This window comes from Halichoerus grypus, chromosome 13 (genome assembly GCF_964656455.1).
Source record: "Halichoerus grypus chromosome 13, mHalGry1.hap1.1, whole genome shotgun sequence".
NCBI classification, from domain to species: domain Eukaryota; kingdom Metazoa; phylum Chordata; class Mammalia; order Carnivora; family Phocidae; genus Halichoerus; species Halichoerus grypus.
This window is the reverse complement of record NC_135724.1, coordinates 46,359,813-46,383,800: the sequence shown is the minus strand read 5'-3', so window position 1 is coordinate 46,383,800 and position 23,988 is coordinate 46,359,813. Positions and strand designations below refer to the sequence as shown.

The 23,988-nt window shown below is 45.0% G+C and overlaps 2 protein-coding genes across 12 annotated transcripts in view; one reads left to right on the top strand and one right to left on the bottom strand.

The window, feature by feature from the left end:
- Positions 1–1,204: 1,204 nt before the first annotated feature.
- On the top strand, positions 1,205–21,755 carry CABYR (calcium binding tyrosine phosphorylation regulated). Of its 4 annotated transcripts, none has more exons than XM_078060500.1 (6): positions 1,205–4,707; positions 6,240–6,412; positions 6,512–6,565; positions 16,285–17,526; positions 19,566–20,169; positions 21,596–21,755. In XM_078060500.1, the coding sequence occupies exons 2-5, from the start codon at positions 6,265–6,267 to the stop codon at positions 20,162–20,164; spliced, it is 2,043 nt and encodes a 680-aa protein (XP_077916626.1). In that variant the 5' UTR covers positions 1,205–4,707; positions 6,240–6,264; the 3' UTR covers positions 20,165–20,169; positions 21,596–21,755. The 4 variants fall into 4 exon arrangements, with proteins under 4 accessions (XP_077916626.1, XP_035954038.1, XP_077916625.1 ...); XM_036098145.2 differs by having other exon boundaries at positions 1,205–3,774; positions 21,596–21,754; XM_078060499.1 differs by having other exon boundaries at positions 1,205–6,412.
- A 433-nt stretch (positions 21,756–22,188) lies between these two features.
- OSBPL1A (oxysterol binding protein like 1A) overlaps positions 22,189–23,988 on the bottom strand; it is a 220,197-nt gene continuing 218,397 nt past the window's right edge. For all 8 annotated transcript variants that reach the window (XM_078060491.1, XM_078060494.1, XM_078060493.1 and 5 more), the window contains one exon: positions 22,189–23,409. In XM_078060491.1, coding sequence (XP_077916617.1) covers positions 23,307–23,409 — 103 coding nt within the window. In that variant the 3' untranslated portion in view covers positions 22,189–23,306. The remainder of the gene's footprint in view (positions 23,410–23,988) is intronic.

The window sequence follows — 23,988 nt, the reverse complement described above, 5'->3', positions numbered from 1 at the left end:
ATAGAAGATGTGCCCCTTCTTCTGTAAAGTGTAAATCACCCAGTGCATTGTACTTGGCTTTCTTGTGAAAACTAGTAAGGGGGCTGAGTTGTAGCTCCTAGTTGCCTGGGAGTATTGTAACCTGAGTGAGCTCTAGGTTACACTTTCTCCAATCACAGGCCAGTGGTTCACAAATTCTAGTTTTACAAATCAGCCCTCTTTTGAGAATCTGATTCAGGAGGTACTAGATAGGGCTTAGGAAGGCTTTTTTTTTTTTTTCTTCTTATTGTTATGTTAATCACCATACATTACATCATTAGTTTTTGATGTAGTGTTCCATGATTCATTGTTTGTGCATAACACCCAGTGCTCCATGCAGAACGTGCCCTTTTTAATACCCATCACCAGGCTAACCCATCCTCCCACCCCCCTCCCCTCTAGAACCCTCAGTTTGTTTTTCAGAGTCCATCGTCTCTCATGGTTCGTCTCCCCCTCCGATTCCCCCCCTTCATTCTTCCGCTCCTGCCTTCTTCTTTTTTTTTTTTCTTAACATATATTGCATTATTTGTTTCAGAGGTACAGATCTGTGATTCAACAGTCTTGTACAATTCACAGCGCTCACCATAGCACATACCCTCCCCAGTGTCTATCACCCAGCCACCCCATCCCTTCCACGCCTCCCCCCACTCCAGCAACCCTCACTTTGTTTCCTGAGATTAAGAATTCCTCATATCAGTGAGGTTGTATGACACATGCCTTTCTCTGATTGACTTACTTTGTTCAGCATCACACCCTCCAGTTCCATCCACGTCGTTGCAAATGGCAAGATCTCGTTCCTTTTGATGGCTGCATAATATTCCATTGTATATATACACCACATCTTCTTTATGCATTCATCTGTTGATGGACATCTTGGCTCTTTCCACAGTTTGGCTATTGTGGACATTGCTGCTATAAACATCGGGGTGCATGTACCCCTTCGGATCCCTACATTTGTATCTTTGGGGTAAATACCCAGTAGTGCAATTGCTGGGTCGTAGGGTAGCTCTATTTTCAACTTTTTGAGGAACCTCCATACTGTTTTCCAGAGTGGCTGCACCAGCTTGCATTCCCACCAACAGTGTAGGAGGGTTCCCCTTTCTCCGCATCCCCACCAACATCTGTCATTTCCTGACTTGTTAATTTTAGCCATTCTGACTGGTGTGAGGTGGTATCTCATTGAGGTTTTGATTTGGATTTCCCTGATGCCGAGCGATGTTGAGCACTTTTTAATGTGTCTGTTGGCCATTTGGATGTCTTCTTTGGAAAAATATCTGTTCATGTCTTCCCATTTCTTGATTGGATTCTTTGTTCTTTGGGTGTTGAGTTTGATAAGTTCTTTATAGATTTTGGATACTAGCCCTTTATCTGATATGTCATTTGCAAATATCTTCTTCCATTCTGTTGGTTCTCTTTTGGTTTTGTTGTCTGTTTCTTTTGCTGTGCAAAAGCTTTTTATCTTGATGAAGTCCCAATAGTTCATTTTTGCCCTTGCTTCCCTTGCCTTTGGCAATGTTTCTAGGAAGAAGTTGCTGCGGCTGAGGTCGAAGAGGTTGCTGCCTGTGTTCTCCTTTAGGATTTTGATGGACCTTAGGAAGGCATTTTTAACAAGCTCCTAAAAATGATTCTAATTCAGGTGGTCTAAATTAGAGAAACGCTGCCCTAGGTCATCATCTTTTGTTAAGTATTTTGTAAAGCTGAGAGATGAGACCAACACAAACAATTCTATAGCAAGGCTGTGCTCATAGAGTATGTTATCATGGGGCCACTGAGGAAATGCTTCTAACCGATTGGCTTTCTAAACTAGGATATTCCTGAGCTGAGTTTTATTTTTTAATTTTTTTAAAAGATTTTATTTCTTCATTTGAAAGAGAGCACACAAGCAGGGGGAGTCAGAGGGAGAGGAAGAAGCAGACTCCCTGCTGAGCTGGGAGCCCCACGGACTCAGTCCCAGGAACTGGAGATCATGACTTGAGCTGAAGGCAGATGCTTAACCATTTGAACCACCTAGGTGCCCTGTGAGCTGAGTTTTAAAGAAGGATGTAGTCAGGTGAAAATGGACTAAATGAGATTTGAATTAGGCAGAGGTCCCACCGAGAACCTTGAACTTCTGTAAATTAAGTGTGGGGAGCAGGGAGCAATGGAAAATGAAGTAGATTTGCATTTTGCCTTTAGATCCCTAGTGACTGAAAGGGGAAGGACAAGAAGATTGTAAAACCACATGAAATCATTAGGATAGAAATCAAAGCAGCAAATGGTCGTTGGAAAATGTTTGCTTAAATGTTTTCACTGTAACAATTTGCATTTCAGAGGGACTTGGACAAAACAGTTATTGAAGAAATGTGGAAAGAGTAAGGGCTTGACGTGAGTCTCAGATATTCTGCGCAGTATCTAACACCTGTGTGTCCAAGATGGCCTGTTAAGGTTTGGCTACATAAGCATAAATGTCTCTGATTCCCGGAAGACACCATAAAGGGGGTTTGTACTTGGGGTTTTTAGTAGGTCAGTTTCTATCTTTGATGGTTAAATGTATTATGAACCAAACCATCAGAAATCATGACAGCTTCATTTCACTTGTATCTACCACAGCAGGGCTGGGGATAGGGATGAAGGACAAAAAAATGTACCATCTGCAGACCTGTCATCACACTCAAAGTGGAAACTTAGCATTTCTCCTTTTAAAATATAATTTTCGTGAGAAGAGGGAGCCTGCCACGTAAGGGGAATTCAGTAATTATTATATGGATGAATTAATATCCATAGAAAGTGCTCTGTGCATCATAGATGTAGACCAGAGCCTTAACATTGCCTCTTATTTTTATAAGAGCTCTGGAAGCCTTAACTGTTTGAGTTTTAAAAAAAATGTTTTTATCAGATAGATGCCCCGAAGATGTTACTTGATGGTTGATTTCCAGTGGTTCTTGTTTTTCAAATATATGAAAATGGATGACAATGAAGCCTGTTTGGAATTTGGGCCTCATGATTATGGTGGTGGTGAACGCCCAGTACAACCCTGTGAGCCTGCCTGGTGAGAGAGCGGGTATTGGAAAGGAGTGCGCCTTGCCTCACTTGGGTCTGAAATGCAGCCGGCTGCTGCCGGTGTGGTTTGGGGAGGATGGGTCGTGCCCCAGGTAGTGCAAGACCCGAATTAACGGGAACTGGAAGCTTCAGGATTGGGGCCAAATTCTCTTTCCACAGGGGATTTTTCTCAAAAGAGAAAGTACTGTGTTGCATGAAATTACTCGTCTTTATACGAGTGTTTGTTATGTATATCGTGACATTAATTCTTCGAAAAGGTGACTGAAAAGTAACATTATGTTGGGCTGAGGGAGTAGTGTGAAGAGGCGCGGCGGTGACGGCGAGAACTGCCATAAATCTATTTCTCTTTCCTTCTACAACAGCTCTTACTTTATATTGAGCGACCAAAAGCGGAGAGGCCATCGCCTTGACTGACTCCTGGCCGTTTGAAAACGCCAGTTTCCCTACGCTCTTTCGTATTCTGTCCGAAAACGCGAGGCGCTCCCGCCCAGCGGAGTTCCAGCCTTTGTCCCCTTCTGCTCCTCATTGGCTGGGGGCGCCGAGGCTCCGCCTCCTTCCGTGGCCGCCGGGGGCCCTCAGCGGGAGGGAGGGGCTTTGTGACGCACGGCCTGACGTCCGCAGGGGTATAAAGGCCCCGCTAGGAGCGGGGGCTCCTACAGGAGCCGCCGGCAAGGGGGCAACGAGGAAGCTCTTTAGAGCATAGCCGGAAAGGAGAAGGTGGGGCGAATCTGGAGAAAAGGGCCCCCACCCTGCGGCGCCGGAGGCAGTTAGGCCCTCGGGGCGCCTCGCGCGGTGGTGGACGGTTCTTCCAGTGTTGGGGAAGGCGGAGGGCCTCCGGAGTGGGAGGCCGGTGGGGAAGGGCAGGCCCACACCGGCGAGTGTGGTGGAGCTCCCGGATCCCGGGAGGAGGGTCTGCCACCTGCGCCTCCTGAACTAGTGGACGCGGAACCGGGACGCCCATTCTCCCCCATTTTGCTGCCCTTGCCACCAAACAAATCCAACGGCAGACCAAGCACAGATCTCAGCGTAGGTCTTGAGGGAATGAATGGTTGTGTAGCGTTGGACGTTTCCAACAATCCCCCACTGGCGCGTCCTCAGCCTCCAGCACTGTTGTCCCCCTCAGGCGTTAGCCCTGGGGGAGTGGGTAAAATGGAAGTTCACGGTTCAGCGCGGGGGTTCGGGGTCGTAAAACTTGTTTTTGAGAATCTTTAAAGGAGAGATGTGGGAAGAATTACGCAGTCACTTTTAAGCAATCTTTAACCTAGGTGTGTGAGAGTACCCGTTGATGTAGTCATGCTTGGTGTCCCAGGATTTCTCAACTTGCTCAGGACTGTTCCCTGCATGGGACTGTGTTGTAGGACGCTCGGCATCCCAGGTCCCGGGGCACAGAAAAGCCCCGCACAGGCCCAGAGTGGTGTGGGTGGGGATGCAGCTACCACCTGCGCTGAGAACCAATAGGATCCCTGCACGGCCATTCTCGCCACCGTTGGTCGCCATCAACTGCTAACTGCCTGCAGAAAGGGTGTTTTGGTAGCTCCATCATGGCTATTAGTAAGCCACTTACCCGAACACGACTATCTGCTCTCACTGGAGTGCAAAGTGTGTACTTAAAAAATGATATACGTATATACACACACACACAAATATAGTGTAAGTATATATATGGATCATACATACAATTACTGCCTATGTCCCTTGACGTTTAGCATGTGGGCTTGCCAAAGCTGCTACAGTAGTTTTTTAAAGATGGTTAAATTTAGTAAAGGTCCCATTGACTTATACTCTAAGAGTAGGTTTTCATTAAAGGATTCAATACACTTAATTATATCCTCGAAGTGTTTGCTTTGGCCAATAGAGATTCATTTTTTCCCTTATCTTTGGGAAGATGAAATGCGCTTTTAAATATTCAGCATTTTGCTATGACACATTACTTTTTATTAGAGGTTGGCTTCTTGTATAATTGCTATAACTAAACTGTGCAGCTTAGCCCCATGAAATTCATTACTCTCTTTACTGTAGGGATGTTGTTGACATGATTCATTATCTCACACTATTCTCCCCTTTATGAGGACTCATAGGAGAAACTTCTCCTGGGTCTCAGTGTTCAGAGTACTTGTGATTCTCCCAGGCAACTGATTTTTTTTTTAAACCTCAGGAAACATGAATCATTTAACCAACTGTTTGCTATTTTGTGATGTCTGGTTGGTAGCTCAGGGGCTGATTTGACACCCCATCTTTATCAAAGTGTAGGGCCTATGGCTTGTAGTGGGATACCAACCTTAGCTGTAGCTTCATCATATTTTCCTAGCATAATTTTGCCCTTACCACTGAACTCATTTCCTTAAATACTTAGTTTTGTTCTTTACATATATTTATAAACCTTCTCAAATCATTTTCTACAATGAAACAACACACACACACACAGTTTAGAATGGCAGCCTCTGCAACTCTTGAGCATTGCAGGTTAGACTATGCAATACCCTTGGTAGCACTTAAAATCCAGAAAGGCAGGAGGAGGGGGAGAGAGAGGAAAACAAGGGCAGAGGTTAAGGGAGGATATGAGAAAAGAAAAGCATATGGTGGTGGGTGGTATGATACCACAAGTAACTTAATCCTATTCTGATTAATGTTAAAGCAAAATTAAATTTAAAGCTAAAAATTGTATACTGAAAGCTGATCAATGTGTCCAGGGATAGATTTAGAAAGACGAGGAAAAAGACATTTTCTTGTAGAAAAACCCAATTCTACATTTCTATTTGATGAAGGCACAGAAAAGCCAATGCCCATGTAGTTTGGAAGGATCTTGCTTAGACACAGATACATGAGCTTGATTTATCTTTCTTGAAATTGTACTGTGTAAAATACTGAATTTCACAGGAACAAGTTTGGTTGTTTGATTTTTCCTTCTTTGTTTTTAATATCATCCTAGAGTTCTTGGCAGGGCTTTCCCATGGGTTTCTTTAATAGTACCATATTGCTCATCTGCACATAATAAGCTTTTGGTTGTGTGTGTGTGTGTGTGTGTGAGGAATTACCCCATTTTTGCTAGAATAAATGCCTAGAGATTAAACTCAAGCTAATAATTTCAATAGGACATAGTTTTATTCTTAGAAACTATAGTTAACTCATGAACATTTTAATAAAAAACATATACTATAAGACTTTGTTTTTCTTCATTATAGTTGAGATTACAGACATCCTGCCAAAATGATTTCTTCAAAGCCCAGACTTGTCGTACCTTATGGCCTCAAGACTCTGCTTGAAGGAATCAGCAGAGCCGTTCTCAAAACCAACCCGCCAAACATCACCCAGTTCGCAGCATTTTATTTTAAAGAACTTATTGTGTTTAGAGAAGGTTTGTTATTCCTTTAGATTATATATTTGTTGCTTTGAAAAGGAAGGCATTTTAAATTGGGCATTTTATGTATCTAATTTCCTGTATTTATTCCTTCAGGGAATACTTCTCTGGATATAAAAGATCTTGTTAAACAATTTCATCAGATTAAAGGTAAGTACAAGTGGTAACAGTTAAATAATATTAGGTATAAATTAGTGCATCATTGTTACCATACATTTAAGCTTAAGAATGATGCCCATAAATATTTTCTGTTTTATCTCACTTATGTTTGTTAAAAATAAGCCATCAGTGTGATTATTTAATTATTTGATCCATTTTTTTAAAAAATCTGGAGATAGTTTGGAGGATTTTAAATCTCTAAAAAACAAAAAATAGGAAAAACTCATCTCCTGCAAGCCATTTGGTACGAGACCTCGAACAGTGTGGATAAGCTAGGACTCAAACCCTTTCCAATGTCCCCATCTTTAAGGAAGTACACTGAACTTTGAAGAAAATTGGATGTTGTAGTAATGAAGACTCAAATTATAATGAGTTACACTACCTAAGAAAGTTATATAAACATTCTTCTTGGAAGATTTTTTTAATATTATTAAATAAATAAACATCCTTTTTTCTTTTTTCCTCCCTGTGATAGGTTAACTGCAGTCCAGTTGGAGGGCAGGGGATCAGTTAGGGGTTACTGACCATCTTGTCTGTTCCAAGAGTCTCTAGATAGTGAAGAGAAGTTTTTCCTAGAAAGTGGTCTTCTCCAGCCCATCTCTGTGGCCTAGGGCCATCCCTCTGCTTAGAAAAGAAGTTGTGTTTTATGTGTATATGTGTAAACGCCTATGTGAACATGACAGCATGAAATTGCATTGACAGAAGAGACAGGGAGAAAGAGAAAGGCACAGTTTACATGATGGGAAGATCAATTAAATTGGTCATCCCAAGACAGGCATCCACATCTAAAAGAATGGTAAGAAGCAGCTTTTGGCAGAATTCTGTGGAGAAAACGGAGACTCGTGGTCAGTGACGGAAATAAGGAAATAATTTTTGCTGCGTTGGCTGGCCAATATTTTGGAATGACTGTAGAGAAAGAAAAGGTAGGATCGGTGAGGTTGAGCCACGTTTAAACTCTGCCAGTTTGGTGATGCCAATATCTAGTCAAGCTGGGGAGAAGTCAGTAGAATGTAGGAAAATGTACAAATTGAGGATTTGGATACGCAGTGAAAGACATGCCCAAAACAGAAAACAAGACTAAAATCAGCAAGAGTCCGCATTTGAAGGGAGAGTGAAGCGCTGTGGTTCAGGAATATTTTACTCTCTAGTCTGACTGCTTCCCTGCAGGGTCCTGATGGCATTCTCAGCTTACCACGGGACTTAGGTCTGGGATTTGCTTGCCTCCAGCAGGATATGCAGACAAGTGCTAGAACACTGACCATTCTCCCCTTCCCTGTTAGGCTGGTTTCCCAAGAAGTCAAGGTTATGGGCTTGTACTCATGCCCTCTACACCAGGAGCTATGTTTGAGAGGCCTGGGAGTGAGCAGGCTTCCTATGTTTGAGAATGGTGGTAAAGTTGGTGAATCATTATAGTGGGAGGTAACTAACTGGAAGCTTTTGAGGCTAATTTGTTTACTCAGGAACTTACCCACCATTCAACTTAGCAAGTGGACTAAACTAATGTGGATTAGTTTAATTAACAGACAGAACTAATGGAACAGCTATACTTCCGATGGAGGTAAGAAGAGGGAGATACTTTTCTCCTCCAGTAACTACGGATACCAAGGCAATTTACATAATGTGCAGATTATCCTAAAAGTGAGCTTGCCATATGGTTGTAGATATAGACTGCTCTTTGGTAGTAGAGTAGAAATGAACATTGCTTGTTCTAGTTTACTGGGGAGATGGGAAGGTAACATGAAAGTATGACCAGATGACCAGAAAACAGAGTTCTTTGTTACTGTCTAATACCAGTTTGGCTCATTTATCTGCCTTTTATTGTCATATCAACTGGTTTCTTATTGGCAAACAGTGTCCATTAACTTAGGTCCTATCAGAGAGACTGCACGAGTCCCATCTACATCCAGGAAAGCATCACTCTGGGCTAAAGAGGGACTATGTAGGGATATACACCATAAGGTTTCCATTTGGTAGGGCTTTTCCTCCCCTGAATGACATCCTCCTATCTTCTAACTGGTTTAATTCCTCAACTGCTATTCCTGTGGGAGTGCCAAGCACATTTGGCTGCATGGTGGTTCGGTTCTCTACAATAAAAATGTGGATAGAACAGGTGGCATCTTTTGCTTCCTCTAAATACACTTCCCTTACGTGGATCCCTGTGTTAGGTATGGATGGTGGCACCTTTAATGCCCTACATGCTCTGTTGGTCCCAGGGATTGTGGCTCTCCCAGGCTTTCCGTGATTTGCAATATGGGAACATGGACCATTCTTTGAAGACTATGTCTGCTGACCCTTATTCTGGTCTTTTGGTCTCTTCAGCATGAGGCGAGGTCAACCTAAAGGCAGCATCAGGTATTAGCACTTGGTAATGTGGGGCAGAGGCTCACTCACATCCCTGGTGCCCTGGTCCCCTCTCATCTCCCGGCTATCAGATGTGAGCACGAAAGACAATTTGTTTTATGTCCACCGTACATCCCTGCACATATCATTTGTTTTATTTGAACACTTCATCCTGGATTTTTCTTGGAATGAAGCCCATTTTTGGTAGGCTTCTTTATAGGACCAGTAGTGTTTACCCATCTCCCCAGTGCCTTTAAAAATTCATGTAAACTCAGATGATGGAAGAGGGAGGAGGGAAAGAACCAGACACGAGAGCAAACTTTTCTTCTGTTCTCTCATCGCTTCCCTCGTTTTCCAGAGCCTAGGAATTTTGGGATGGCCCTGGCTCTGTCCAGGCCTCCCCTGTGGCTTTTGACCCACATTATGCCCATTTCCCAAGCAGCTCATGCTGTGAAACACTTCCTGGTTTAATTCTGCAATTGGATGAACCAGATCGCACTATCATATAAATCAGAGAAAGTGCCCCCATTTTTCAGTCTTCTCAGGAGAGTTTCTTCATTAATAGCACTGAATCATTAATTGAGGGGATTTTAGAAACTCAGGTGATCTTTTAAGGCAGAAGAGTTGTCTCTTAAGTTCTACCACTTACTATGTCACAGGTAGGAAAGGAAAGGAAAGAGGAATGGAATTATCGAGTACAGGCATACCTTGGAGAGACTGTTGGTTCAGGTCCAGACCACCACAATAAAGTGAATATTGCAATAAAGCCAGTTAAATGGTTTTTTGGTTTCCCAGTGCACATAAAAGTTATGTTTATACTATACTGTAGTCTACTAAGTGTGCAATATTATGTCTAAAAAAAAAAGGTGTATGTATCTTAATTTTAAAAAATACTTTATTGCTAAAAAATGCTAACTACCATCTGAGCTTCCAGAGAGATGCCTTGATGTTGGTGGCTGCTGACTGATCAGGGTGGTGGTTGCTGAAGGTTGGGGTGTCTATGGCAATTTCTTAAAATAAGACATCAGTGAAGTTTGTTGCACCGAATGACGCTTCCTTTCAGGAACGATTTCTCTGTAGCATGAATGTTGTTTGACAGCATTTACACACAAAACTTCTTTCAAAATTAGAGTCAATCTCAACCCTGCTGCTGCTTGATCAACTAAGTTTATAGAATACTGTACATTCTTTGTTGTCATTTCAACAATCTTCACAACATCTCCACCAGGATTGTAGATTCCATCTCAAGAAAGGACTTTCCTTGCTCATCCATAAGAAGCAACTCCTCATCTGTTCAGGTTTGATCATGAGCTTGCAGCAGTGCAGTCCCATCCTCAGGCTCCACTCCCAATTCTAGTTCTCTTGCTGTTTCCACCACATCTGCAGGGACTTCCTCCACTGAAGCCTGGAACCCCCCTCCAAGTCATCCATGACTTTGGAATCAACTTTTTCAAGATGCCTGTTACTGTTGATATTTTGACCTCATCCCCTGAATCACAAATGTTTTCAATGGCATCTTAAGAGTGGTGAATCCTTTCCAGAAGGTTTTCATCTGACTTCACCCAGATCCATCCGAGGAATCATTATCTTTTACAATGATAACCTTACGAAACGTATTTCTTAAATAATGAGACTTGAAAGTTGAAATTCCTTCTTGATTCATGGACTGCAGTACCGACATATTAGCGGGCATGAAACCACATTCAGCTCATCGTACCTCTCCGTCAGAGCTCTTGGGGTGACCAGGTGTATTGTCAATGAGCAGTAATATTTTGAAAGGAGTCTTTTTTTTCTGAGCAGCAGGTCTCAACAGTGGGCTTAAACTACTCGGTAACCTGTAGTGTAAACAGACATGATGTCTTCTAAGCCTTGTTGTTCCATTTCTAGAACACAGGCAGAGTAGATTTCGCATAATTCTTCAGGGCCCTAGGATTGTCAGAATGGCAAAGGAGCTTTGGCTTCTACTTAAAGTCACCAGCTGCAGTAGTCCCTAACAAGACAGTCAGCCTGTCCTTTAAAGCTTTGAAGCCAGGCATTGACTGCTCCTCTCTAGCTATCCAAGTCCTAGATACCATCTTCTAATATGAGAATGTTTCATCTACGTTGAAAATCTATCGTTTAGTGTAGTCACCTTTGTTAATGATCTCAGGGCTTCTGAATCACTGGCTGCAGCTTCTCCATCAGCACTTGCTGCTTCACCTTGCACTTTGATGTTGTGGAGGCGGCTTCTTTCCTTAAACCTCATGATCCACCCTCTGCTAGCTTCACACTTTTCTCCTGCAGCTTCCTCACCTCTCTCAGCCTTCCCAGAATTGAAAAGAGTCAGGGCTTGGCTCTGGATTAGGCTTTGGCTTAAGGGAATGTTGTGGCTAGTCTGATCTTCTATCCAGACCATTCAAACCCTCTCCATCTCAGCAATAAGGCTGTTTTGCTTATCATTTGTGTGTTCACTGGGTTAACACTTTCATTTTCCTTTAAGAACTTTTCCTTTGCATTCACGACTTGTCTAACTGGTTGGCAGAAGAGGCCTAGCTTTCGGCCTGTCTCAGTTTTCAAATGCCTTCCTCATTAAGCTTAATCATTTCTAGCTTTTGATTTAATGTGCGAGACATGTGGCTCTTCCTTTCACTTGAACATTTAGAGGCCATTATAGGGTTATCGATTGGCCTAATTTCAATATTGTTGTGTCTCTGCGAATAAGGGAGGCCCTAAGGGAGGGAGACAGATGGGGAACAGCCAGTCATTTGTGCCTGACATAGGGCTGCCACAAACCTTCAATTTGTAAAAAATACAGTATTTGTGAAGTGAAATAAAGTGAAATGCAGTAAAATGAGATATTTTGTCCTAGGTACTTAAAAATATTTTGTCAATTAAGGCAACTTTATAAGTAGGTGACATCATTACAATTTTACTCAAGAGAAATCTGATGCTTGGGCATGATTAAAAAACTTGTAAACTTCCAAATATTAATTGGTAGGGTTAGGATCGAAACTTAGATCTTCCTAGCAGCATAACTCATGTTCTTCCCATAGTAAATAACATTCTATGATTCCTTTGGAAAAACTTGAAATTCTTGAACTGAAAGAGTAAAGAAGAATTTTAGCTCCCTTTCCCCATAGTATCTCCTACTCTTTCACTTCTTCCTCTCTGGTCACCTTGTGTAGAACCCAAAGCCAGATTGTGCTAGTTCTCACTTTTTCACCACTCAGTGAGGGTAGGACAGTGGTTTCCCCATGCAGAGTGGCAAATGAGATCCCAACACCATCCCCTTCCATCCTCCTCAGCTTCACTGAGTCTAGTTTCTAGTATCAGCCCTGTCCCATATCCAACAAAGGCAGGACATAGCTAACTCTTTGGAAAAATCAAGAAGGCCTAGCCCAACTGAGTTAACCTGTTGACTTTTTTTTTTTTAAAGATTTTATTTATTTGAGAGAGACAGATAGTGACAGAGATAGCGAGAAAGAGCACAAGCTGGGAGGAGAGGGAGAAGCAGGTTCCTGCCGAGCAGGGAGCCCAACGTGGGGCTCAATTCCAAGACCCCGGGATCATGACCTGAGCTGAAGGCAGACGCTTAACGACTGAGCCACCCAGGTGCCCCAAACTGTTAACTTTTCTTACTGATCCTGGACATTCTTGGCTTGGCCATAAATTGTAATTATAATCATACACTGCTGCTGATCATTGGGCCCAATTTCAATTTCTATGCAGCACCACAGCAGTTATGCATATCATTAAATGTTGTCTTGAGTTATTCATATTAAATATTCATAATGTTTTTAGTTTAATTCTTATGCCAAATTGTATTTTTATGCATTATTTTCACAGTTGGTTACACATACTTGTGGCTCTTCTCTCTTATTAAGTAAATGAGAAATGTATCAATTTCAGGACAATCTATACTAAATTGTGTGAAGCTCTGGTGCTACTCTGCACTTTCCTGGGCATTTTGTCAAGTAAGGCTATACTGATTCCCTAAACAGGGATGGGTATTGTGCCAAAATGATCCTTTTTATTTCTTGAAGTCTCGTATTTGCCTAGGCAGGGTGGTAATTTGTACCAAGGTAGAATTTCATTAAGTTTAAAAAAGGTTCAAATGATTATCTGGTTGTGATATTGGGAGGGGGACTTGGGTCATTTATGTTTTACACTGTGGTAGGATTAATCAGTTGGGGAATAGTCCATACTAAAGAAGACAAATCATGGAACCAGTCAATGGTATTGGCAAGAGCTGGGGTCAGACTGGCAGCCTAGGACAGAAATACAGGGTTAGGATTAAGAGAGGAAGCAGATACGGCAGACCAGGAAAGTGAAGACAATGGGGTCAGGGACACTAGGACACAAGAGTCAGTATGAGCAGGAAGAACATCTTGGACCTGAGAAGGTAAGTGTAGCTCTTTGCTCTCCGGGAACATTGATAGCGCCCTATTGTTCATAAAATCCAAACTCTTCAATGTCACAGGGATATTTCTGAAAAATATTAAACTAGTGTATAGTGATTTCAGATAGCCTCCCATTGTTCATGTTAGCTCCGTCCATCTCCACCCATTGAAGCATTCATTTGCTTTAGGGGAAATGCGAATAGGAAGTCATTACTCAGTAGTGAGTTTCCAAAGTTCATAGTAAGAAACACTTCGGAGTTTTTCAGGAGCCTGTTGAGAGAAGATTTTCTTGGAATTTCCAGAGCTGACTTTTAACTTAAGAGCCAAAGGTACCAGAATCAAGTTTTTATTTTATATATGCCATAGGATATAAGCTCATTTCCTGCTGCAAAGGGAAGGGAAATAGGAAGTCCTTCCTGGCGTGGGACTGTGGTACCGGGGCGTGGGGAGTGCACACCAAGTGCTAGCTGAGACCGAAGGTGGTTATTAGGAAGGTGGGGAGAATCTGTGATTGGAATGCTCTAAACCCTGACCAAAAGGCTTGTGCTTTGCTTTCCCGGGGGCCTCTCAGAGCGGCTGCATGGTTAGCATGGCTCTGCATTTAGCATAACACATGCTATGCTATGTTCACCTGTGCTGTAATTGTCACGATCAGACCTGCGGTAAGTGTTGAATAAAAGAATTAAATGTGAAGAGGTAGATTAGAAATCACGGAGAGTCTTTCTCAGGTGGGCCACAGATGAGATTTCTGGTGTGCCAGGGCCCACACGTGGCCGGTAGTTGGTCCAGATGTGTTCCGATGGTCCCGGAGTGCTGACTAGCAGGGAATCGGGCTGGGACACAGTGATGTCGCTCACCCTGCTGGCAGAGCGCTATAGCGCATACTGCCCAAGCTGGGGACAAAATAAAAATTGGCAGCTAGGCCTCCGATGCTAAAGAGGACCAAATTAAATTAGGAAGGGCATCTCCCAGGAAATAACAGGCTCATTTTCCACAAAGTGGAAATCCTTAAGTGACTATGACCACGTCAGGGACCAACGCCTAGAGTGCAAGCACTAGGAGCGGGGGCTCTCCTCGAGGCCACCCGAGAGCCAGCAGAGAAGAGCAACGTGGGTCAGAGCCAGAGCTGACTCTAGCATTCGGCTTCCTTCTTTAGAAGTGGGCGAATCTTTGATAAATAGCCCCAAAAGATTGAATAATTAACCAAAGAGACTTTTAAACTAGAAGGGCTAAATATTTTTAACCTATATCAAGTAAATTTTGCCATTTGGAGATAAGCATTTTAATGCAAATAGAGCAAGTAATGCTGACAACTCTGTCATAAATTTTGATCCCTTTCCAAGACCAGGCCGTGCGAACTAAGCTTTCTGCAATCTGAATCTCTCCTCCCTTTGCCGCCCTCTCTCTCTGCACCAGCCAGACAGCTTGTCATCGCCTGGTTTCTGGCTTCTGCTACTTCCCTCTCCAGGAGTCGCTACGCACCTTTCAAATCCTACCTGTCTGTGAAGTCCAATTCACTAGTTCACTTATCAAATCTTTCAATTCCTCCCCATTGCCAGACGCTGTGCCAGGGAAAGTCAGTGCAGGAAGGGATCTTTCACTGTCAGCTATGACGGGGGGGCTGCTACCACACTCAGCCTCCTCTCATTGACCATCATAAAAGCTGGAGCAATTCTGTAAACCGAAGCCCAGTGCCTGGATCCTTGGGAGAAGGAGTTCACGGAAAGTGAGCCCCCTCTTCACCCTAGCAGCATTTCTCAACTTCTTGCACAAGGCAAGCAAGACCCAGCATAGAGTGGAAGCGTGTCTGGGAAGAGAAAATGGAGAGTTTGGGGCTACTACTATGGCTGGGATTTGGGCAACAAAGCATCAGAGAGGGGTGTTTGCAGAGAAGGAGCCCCCCAAAGTCTGCCAAGCCATTTCCTTTGGGTTGCTGGCCAACTCCCGAGCTGTGTGTGGAGGACAGTGTGAGGCTTAGCAGGGAAGAGCTGGTGGGAGACTAGAAGCTGAGTGGGGATTTCGGAAGTGGGGTGCTGTCGGGGGCGGTGGGTTTGGGCCCAACTGACACGAAGAGGCTTGTGAAGCCCTGGTGATGCAGTGAACCCCAGGAAGGTCAGAGCTGAGGAATAAAGACAGTTGTACGAGGAGTAAGAACCAAGCTGAAACACACCCACTTTCTGCTTTTCCTGTCGATGTCATTGTGATACGCAGGACATGCTTCCCCAAGAGAAAATGCGCAGTAGAGCAAGCAGCTGTGAAAGCAGCTGATGAGGGAGGGGGGTGGGGCACAGACAGAGAAGAGGGTTTCACAGCATCTTCCCCACCCTAGGAGCTCCTCTAGGTCATCTGCTGACAGATCTGGAGGTCTCTTCCTGCCCCTCTGGTCTGGGTCAGTTCAACTTTGGCTGCTGCGTTATCATACCTCGCCAGCAAGGGCTACCATTTTTAGGTCAAACTATAGGATGTTTCCTAATGTCAAAATCTCCTGTTGGCCCCGTTTTCCCACTCGTTGTTAAATTTTATACCAGTTGTCTTGAGCACTGCCTTTATTAACATGCCAGCATGTGTTTCATTAAGAAGCTATTCCATCAGCTGAAGATCAGATCACTTACTGCTCAGGTGGAACCCCCTTTCCCGGAACCCTTGGGTTTTGTGTAGAAGTTTAGATCAGGAGCTTTTTCCATGGAGGATTCCAGCTTCCTTAGTTCTAGGCAGAGTTACGGTCTTTCCCCCTGACGCGGACCAGCTGAAGGTGGTATCGGATTCCGTTTTGTCACGGTGCTACGTAGTCCCTGACTTCTGAGATGAGCTGAGGTGTCTTCTGAGTCGGTGAGGACAGGGAAGTTTCAGTACCCATTCTAAATCACAGATGCTGAAATTAGGCAAAACTCTTCTGTGCTTCTCTGTGTATTGACATCTGAAAGTTCAACCTATTACTGCTTTAAAATTGGGGGGGGGATATCTGCTTATTAACCCATCTGGCTTTTTTAGTAGAGAGGTGGTCAGAAGGAACGACACAAGAGAAGAAAGCAGAATGTATGAAAGAACAGGTAGGAACATCTACAGTCTCCCAAGAACCTACACGGATGGAGAAATCTACAGACACAGCGGAGGACAATATCGCTGGACCACTGTTTATGAACAAAACCACTCAGTTCCCATCAGTTCACTTGGAGGTGCTCCAGGAACCCGAGGAGACACCCGAAGCAGCTCGTGGTTCCAGCTCGAAACCGTCTACCCCTAAGGGGATGGCCCCACCCTCATCACCACCTCCAGCAGCCGTGTCACCCGAGTTTGCTTATGTCCCAGCGGACCCAGCTCAGTTTGCTGCTCAGATGTTAGGTAAAGTTGCATCTGTTCATTCTGATCGGTCTGACGTGTTAATGGTGGATGTGGCCACGAGTATGCCTGTGTTTTCCGACGAGGTGCTGAGCTCAGAGGCTGCTGAAGATGCCCGGGTGGCCACTCCTGCGTATTCTGCAGAGGGGGCAGCCCTGCAGGTTCTGAGCCAAACAGCTGTCCGTGTAGATTTGGGTTCTAAACTTAAAGACGATGAAGCTGAACCAGCAGCGGCTTCCTCCTTCCCCTTGCAGGATGAACAAGACCCTCCTGCTTACGATCAAGCTCCCGAGGTCCCTTTGCAGGCTGATCTTGAGGTCACCTCATTCATTCGCATATCGTCTGTCTATAACAATGAGCCTGTGACTGAAGGAGTTACTTATGTCGAGCAAATACCAGAACACATAGTTATCCCTTTTACTGATCACGTTGCTTCTCTTAAAGCAAATGAGCCACCACTTAGTCCCATTCATGTAGCACTCGCCACAGGCATGTCCCAGAAACCTGTAGGTTCGGTAAAACCGCTGGAGGAGGATGCAAATTATTCCTCAGTATATATGGAAGCAGAAGCAGCCATTCTGCTCCCTGACCCCTCTTTGAAAGGTCAGCCTGCACAGTTCCCGGATGCACAGGGCTCCACCAAAGCAGTAGGCTCTGAAAAACCTCTGCACGTTGAAACGGAGTTCACTGCCCTAGTCCCTGGCAACCCTGCGCAGGAGTCCCGGGGAAACTCTGCAGCCCAGGAGATGGAGGCCAAACTCGTGCTCTCTGGGGAAGCTACCACCGCAGGGCTCTCGGCTGCGCGGGGAAGGGCAGCTGGTGGTACCCCCCCTCCTGTTCCAGAACCCGAACCACAAGGGGAAGCAGCACTCGGACAAGGTTTGATGGAGCCAGGTAAGAAAACCAGATACTTACAAAATTACTGATTACATTTTCAGGTGACCTCTGTATTTCAGGTAACCACGGACGTGGGCTCCCTCCAGGTTGGTCAAAGGCTCCATTTTCAATAGCTTGTAAGATGGCAAACCTCTGTAAAGGCCTTGTCGTACTTGAGATTTTACTCTTATGAGAGGAGTGATTTTAAAGTGACATCACCACAGCTTGGCCTCCCAGCTGGGTCACCTAGCACTTTCGGACAGCACACGGAGTGAAAAACCTGAAGAGCCTCCTGTCAGGCCCCAAATCTGTGATCCGAATCCGCTGTTGCGAACGTGGGCCACGGGGTGTTGCTTTGAAATGGCTCACTTGTGAGTGTAAACCTCCAACCACACAACGCCCTCCGGAGAGACATGGTGGTGTGTCGCCCCTGCTTTCGCCCTGCAGTGGGAGAGGGCCCTGCAAGCGGGTGCGGGGAGCCCTGGCTCCCTGCCGGGGCGGGGGGGGGGGGTAGGGGGGGGCTCCTGCAGCCGTGGGGGCAGCCCCAGAGCTGGACGGAGGGGACGGCTCGGCCGCACTTCTGTCCCCCGGGTGAGCGCAGAGGCGGCGGCAGCTAAGCCGACTGGCCTCCGGTCAGCAACCCCGACGGGCGAAAACCGCACCGCCGGCTGCGCTGCCGGACGTCGCCCGGGCTTGCCCGTGACACAGACCTGGCTTGATCTCTCCCTCCCTCCAACTCCGGACTTAGGCCTGCCCCCCTCTTGCCCCCTCCCCTTGAGGGCTAGATGGAGCCGACCTCCCCGCTCCCTTTTGCAGAAACCCTCTCCACGCTGACTCTTCCCAGAGCCGGAACGGTCAAGTGTTACCAAAGCAGGTGTTCTGGGATCAAATTCTGTCTGGCAGTGTGGCGGGGTCCGCACCTCTGAAAAGGCCGAGGGCAGCGCTGGGAGCTGGCGCGTGGGACGGGCACGCGCCTTGTGGCGGGAGCAGCAGTGGCTCCCCAGTCGCCGCTCCCCAGTGCCTTGCCCTTTTTCTAAAGCACCACGTGGAGATTTCAAACGGAAGACTAGGCTTGTATGTATTTTTAACTGGCTTGCGGAAGGATCCATTGACTGCATCTGAAGCTATTGAAAACTGACCAGCTTAATCATGTGCATAGTGTGCTGTTCTTTTCTGGGGAAGAAAAGCTGCACCAGGGATGCGAGGCCCAGCGTTCAAACGGTGAACTCAGTACAATTTGGGCCCCATGCCACTCCTCCGTCGGGAAGGAGTTTTGCCTCCGTCCCATCTTCTGGGACTTAGTTCTCCAAGACAGTACTGTCTTCATTAGTCAAGTCAAACTTGCCATCACAGATGCCTTGGTGGTAAATAGACGGGTGGCACTCCTAGAAGGCTTTCCCCCCCCCCCGCCCTTAAAGAACCCCTCTGGGACCAACCAGCCTTTTACTGCCACCTAGGACCTGTGATTTCAAGCCTTGCCTACAGAGGGTGCTCTCTGGGGTTCTGAGTCCTAGATTATGTGATGTTCTGTGTGTGGTGCCCAATTAATGTGAGATTGTGGGGCCTGTGAAGGGGCAAAGATAACTGATAACGTGACCAAAAGATGATGCCCCCATGCGGACTTCTTTAGTAAAGAAAAAGTCACTATGCAGATGCATTAACACTTTTTCACTGGCTTCACACACACTTCAATTGATTCTTTTGGTAAAGCCCCAAATGTGGATCCTCCACATCGTGTGTGCGGGCGCTGCAGTGGCCATGTCTCAAGCTGGCCGCCCCAGAACCGGCGGCTTCGGATGAGATTGCTGCTTCAGGCACAACTCGAGCGCCCCTGCCACCTGCTAGCACGACGCTGTTCTCACTTTCCAGCGGTGGAGAGCCTCGCTTCTTTCACATTACCAAACACGATTTAGCCCTCTCTATAGCATGCTTTATGGCACACATTACTACTGCAGCTGTTTGTTTATATGTAAAGAAAACTTACAAAGACATTTCTGTGCATAGTGCCTGATACAGAGACCAACCTTTAATGCCTGCAAATTTTTTTTTTTTTATAGCCATAGCAGCAAGCGAAGCAGGACAACCACCACCATACTCTAACATGTGGACCCTTTATTGTCTAACTGATATGAATCAACAAAGTCGCCCATCACCGCCACCTGCACCTGGGCCTTTCCCCCAAGCAACCCTCTATTTATCTAATCCTAAGGATCCAAAGTTTCTGCAGCAGCCACCGAAAGTTACTTCTCCAACTTACGTGATGATGGACGACAGCAAGAAGACCAGTGCCCCACCTTTTATTTTAGTAGGCTCGAATGTTCAGGAAGCTCAGGATTGGAAACCTCTTCCTGGACATGCTGTTGTTTCTCAGTCAGATGCCTTGAAGAGATACGCTGCAGTCCAAGTACCCATTGCTGTTCCTGCCGATCAGAAATTCCAGAAACATACCCCAAACCCCCAGAATGGTAGTCCTCCTCCAAGTGGACAAGATGTCCCCAGGCCACAAAGCCCAGTTTTTCTTTCTGTTGCATTCCCAGTAGAAGATGTAGCCAAAAAAGGTTCAGGATCGGGTGACAAACGTACTCCCTTTGGAAGTTACGGTATTGCTGGAGAAATAACCGTGACTACTGCCCATGTTCGCAGAGCAGAAACCTAAAAATGGTAGGTAAATTTTCCTACCATAATATGTGGGCCTTAACACACTAGTACTTTGATTTGTTGACCTGGAGATAGAGGTATTTACAGAAGTTGAATGGAGATGTGCAGAGTCTGGGTTCCCAAGTTCATTACCCCCGATTAATAAGAAATGCACAGTACATGCAGTGTCTGTGTAGTCACCAGGATGACTCACACTGAGGACTTGGGGCCTAAGACATGAACCCATCCACCCAATCACCTTTGAATACCTGGTTCTTCAGCTAGCCCCGTGGAAGATGCTAAAAAGGGATGGCTTTATAAGAAAAAAGACATTAGGTAGGAACTTTTAATCTAATTGGTAGGTGAAGGGGTGGGTCGGAGCAGGTGCCAGACGAGAGCACTGCAGCCAACTGGAGAGCAAGGTGAGAAGTCAGAGATGCCGTGGAGCACCCCGTCACTGTAGGAGGTTTGTTCCCTTGGAGAGTGAAGATTTACAGCACGGGCAGGTTGGAAACACCTGAGGGAGCTAAAACAACTAGCATTACCTGAATCAGACCCTTTAATCACAAATCATCTTTAAGTTCTTCGTCCCACCAGTACCTAATGCCCTGTCCCGTGCTCATCCCACCTCCCCGCTGTGGGCAGAGCAAGGCCCGGACCTCCCCCTCTGTGGGGGAATGGACTGGAGAGTTCAGGACACCATGTTAAGAAGAATGGTGAGGACAACAATGCTGACATAGACCCTCCTTTGTTACGGTGTTCAGGCCCGGATGTCAGCTGACCCGAGTCCCAAGAAGGAACCAGCCTTGCAGAGAGCCTACAGACTGGGCCTAGGGCAGGAAAGAGCAGGACTCCGACATGGCAAGGAGGCCAAAATGATGCTGGTGGGGAGGAGCTGGGGACGGCCCCTAAGATGACGCTGGAGCTGTGAAGGGGGGGACCATATGATTCAGGGCCCCTAGATCCATAGGACAGACACTGGGGTTGACAGCTCAGCAGGAAGCCAGAAGAATGACAGACCTAGAAGGCAGGAGGAGGTCACTAGAGGAAGCAGGGAGACAAGAAGGTACAATGCAAGGCTCAAACCCACACCCCAACGAGTTCAGTTACTTCAATGTGTGGGAATTTCACACTGAATATCCGATGGGCAAAAGCTAGATTTCCTTCACAGGCAGGCTCAAGTACTCTACGGACAGTATTTAAGGAGATAACTCCAATATCAAATCTTAGCTCTATGTGCCCTTCTCCGCCTTTGTAGACTTTCAGTGGAATTGTCAGAATGGCTGTTTTCAGCATGAAATGCTGGGATATTTCAGTGCAAATGCACAGACAGCTACATGATTAGATAAGAATTTACTAATGGGAGGGTAGACCTCCCATTTCTGATCTGCCACTCACTTTACGTGTTCGGTTTTGTGACTAAACAATTCACTGTTTACATTTCTAACAGATGCTGGAAACGATGCCATTTGAGCCAACGTTCAAGGTGGAGTCCACCACCGAGCGTACTTGGTCAATAAACCTCATGCAAGCATAAAACCCTGTGCTCTTATTTTGTAACTTAGGACAATCGATTACCAAAGGCCTGTAATCTTTTCAGACCAGTGTAGCCTTTCCCAACTCTGTATGCACCGCAGAAGAAAACATTCCCACTCTACTAGCAGAGCTACTCGGCTTTCTAGGCGGGTCTTCCCACTCGGTGAGTTTGTGTGTGGCATTCCCGCCAGGCGGCTAGGGGAGCCCTCCCGAGAATACTCACCCAGAGACCACTCAGCACTTGCTCAGCAAGTGCTAGCTGCCAGGCTGGCTCCGGGGCCCTGCGGACACTTGGTAACTGAGGATCAGATTAAGAAACCACACTTTTGGGGCACCTGGGTGGCTCAGTTGGTTAAGCATCTACCTTCCGCTCAGGTCATGATCCCAGGGTCCTGGGATTGGGTCCTGCATCAGGCTCCCTGCTCAGTGGGGAGCCTGCTTCTCCCTCTGCCTGCCGCACCCCCTGCTTGTGTTCTCTCTCACAAAATCTTAAAACAAAAACCACACTTTTTGGGAACATTCTAAAGCCTTTATTTAGCATCAGGTAGATTATTTCATTATAACACTTGTTAACTTCAAGACGGCAATTAAAATAATTTACTGTCAGCTACCTAAAGCCCCTTGGAGCAAGATCTCAGTCTGGGGTTGGGTGGATAAATACCGTAAGATTAATGTACCCCAATTAAAGGGGCAAAGCTACTGTACAGGAGGTCTCCATACATATTTTAAGTATACAGGTACCTTGCAAACTTGAAATGCACAAGACCTCCTTTTATAGTTTGGTACTTATAATACATGAGTGCAACTTAGTGTCTCTGGTGGCATTTGCCACAAAGTTGACGCATTTAAAAAGGTTTGTCATTATGTAATGATGGTGATTAGAATCTATTTCTAGGGCATTTTTGTGAATTGCTAGATTTTATACAAATTTTCAATTCAAACACCTTTTAATTCTAAGGACCTTGATTACAGAAAATTGTAAAAATAAATTTAGAGCACTAAAATAAGTGAAATACCTTTTCCAGTTTAATTCTTTAGAAGAGCTTTCAAATCAGGAACACCTGTTCTGAATATTCAGGTACTTTTTCTTTTTGGAGGTGGGAAGGGGTAAACTGGAGAGGATTAGTATGAAGAAAAGCCATCTTTTTAAAGTAGTCTTTACAAAATGACATAACCTTCTCTGCATTTGAGCACATAAACATTGTATAGAAGAGTTCTAAACATTTCAAAGTTACATCTAAAACATTCAAGCATGACGGCATAAAAATATTCAAAGTAACTTGATTTGGGATTACTATATAATTCCATAAAGCTAAAGGTACAGTTGGGTATAAACCTTCAGTAAATATGGCAGTAACAACCATAAAAAGCATATTCTCCACACCGTTTCTCTTACCTCTATAAAACAGTATTTCAAATCAGTAAGTCTATTTGGATAGCAAAATTACCCATTTTTCTTTTCATCACCAATATCACCTTATGCCCTACTTTTGTTGGGTGAAATGCAAGTTATCTCATGAGCGGCTTTTTTTCTTAAAAGATGAGTAGAAACCAAGGAAAAAATTTAAAAACATAGGTTTAAGACTTATTTGTAGATTAGCCAAACACCCTGACTTGTCTGCACTTTAATAAATGTCAGGCAGATTGAAGTAGTTTCTGTCCCAGTAGCTGCCCGAGTAAAGCCAGTCCTGTGCTCCATTATAGGGGTTAGGACCTTGATGGAACCACCTGTTTGAAGAGAAAGGATAAGATTCATGGGGGGAAACTGAAATCACAGGGTTCCTGCCACTTCACTAACTCCTGTAGCAATTCACCTCACTCTTGAGTTAGGGATTTCCAAAGAGACTTTTAAAGAAGTCCTGCCATTTTTAGAGAGCACCTATGTAGAATAATATTCCAAAAGATGTAATGATACCACACAAAAGGTTTATGGATTTTTCCACAGCATCTGACAGGAGTACTCAGCAGAAGTAACATCTTCTGTCTAGTAGGAGCATAAGAACCAATCTATTTGTCTGACTGTCCTCTAGCCTCATTCCTTATCTTCCACCAGAAGGCTTTTTTTTTTTTTTGGTAAGGAGTTAGGGTAAGGAAATGAACTTTTACAACATACCTACAATAACATGGAAAGTACCGGATTCAGAGTTAATGCCCCCTAAACTCAAAGTGGGAGTGGAATGTCAGAGAAGTTAAATAACTTGCCCAAGCCAGTAACTGTTATCAAACTTAGGTTTGATTTTAAAGACCATGATTTTTAAATCTACTATGCTACACCGAATCCACCGAAATTACTCCTAATCTTCCTGG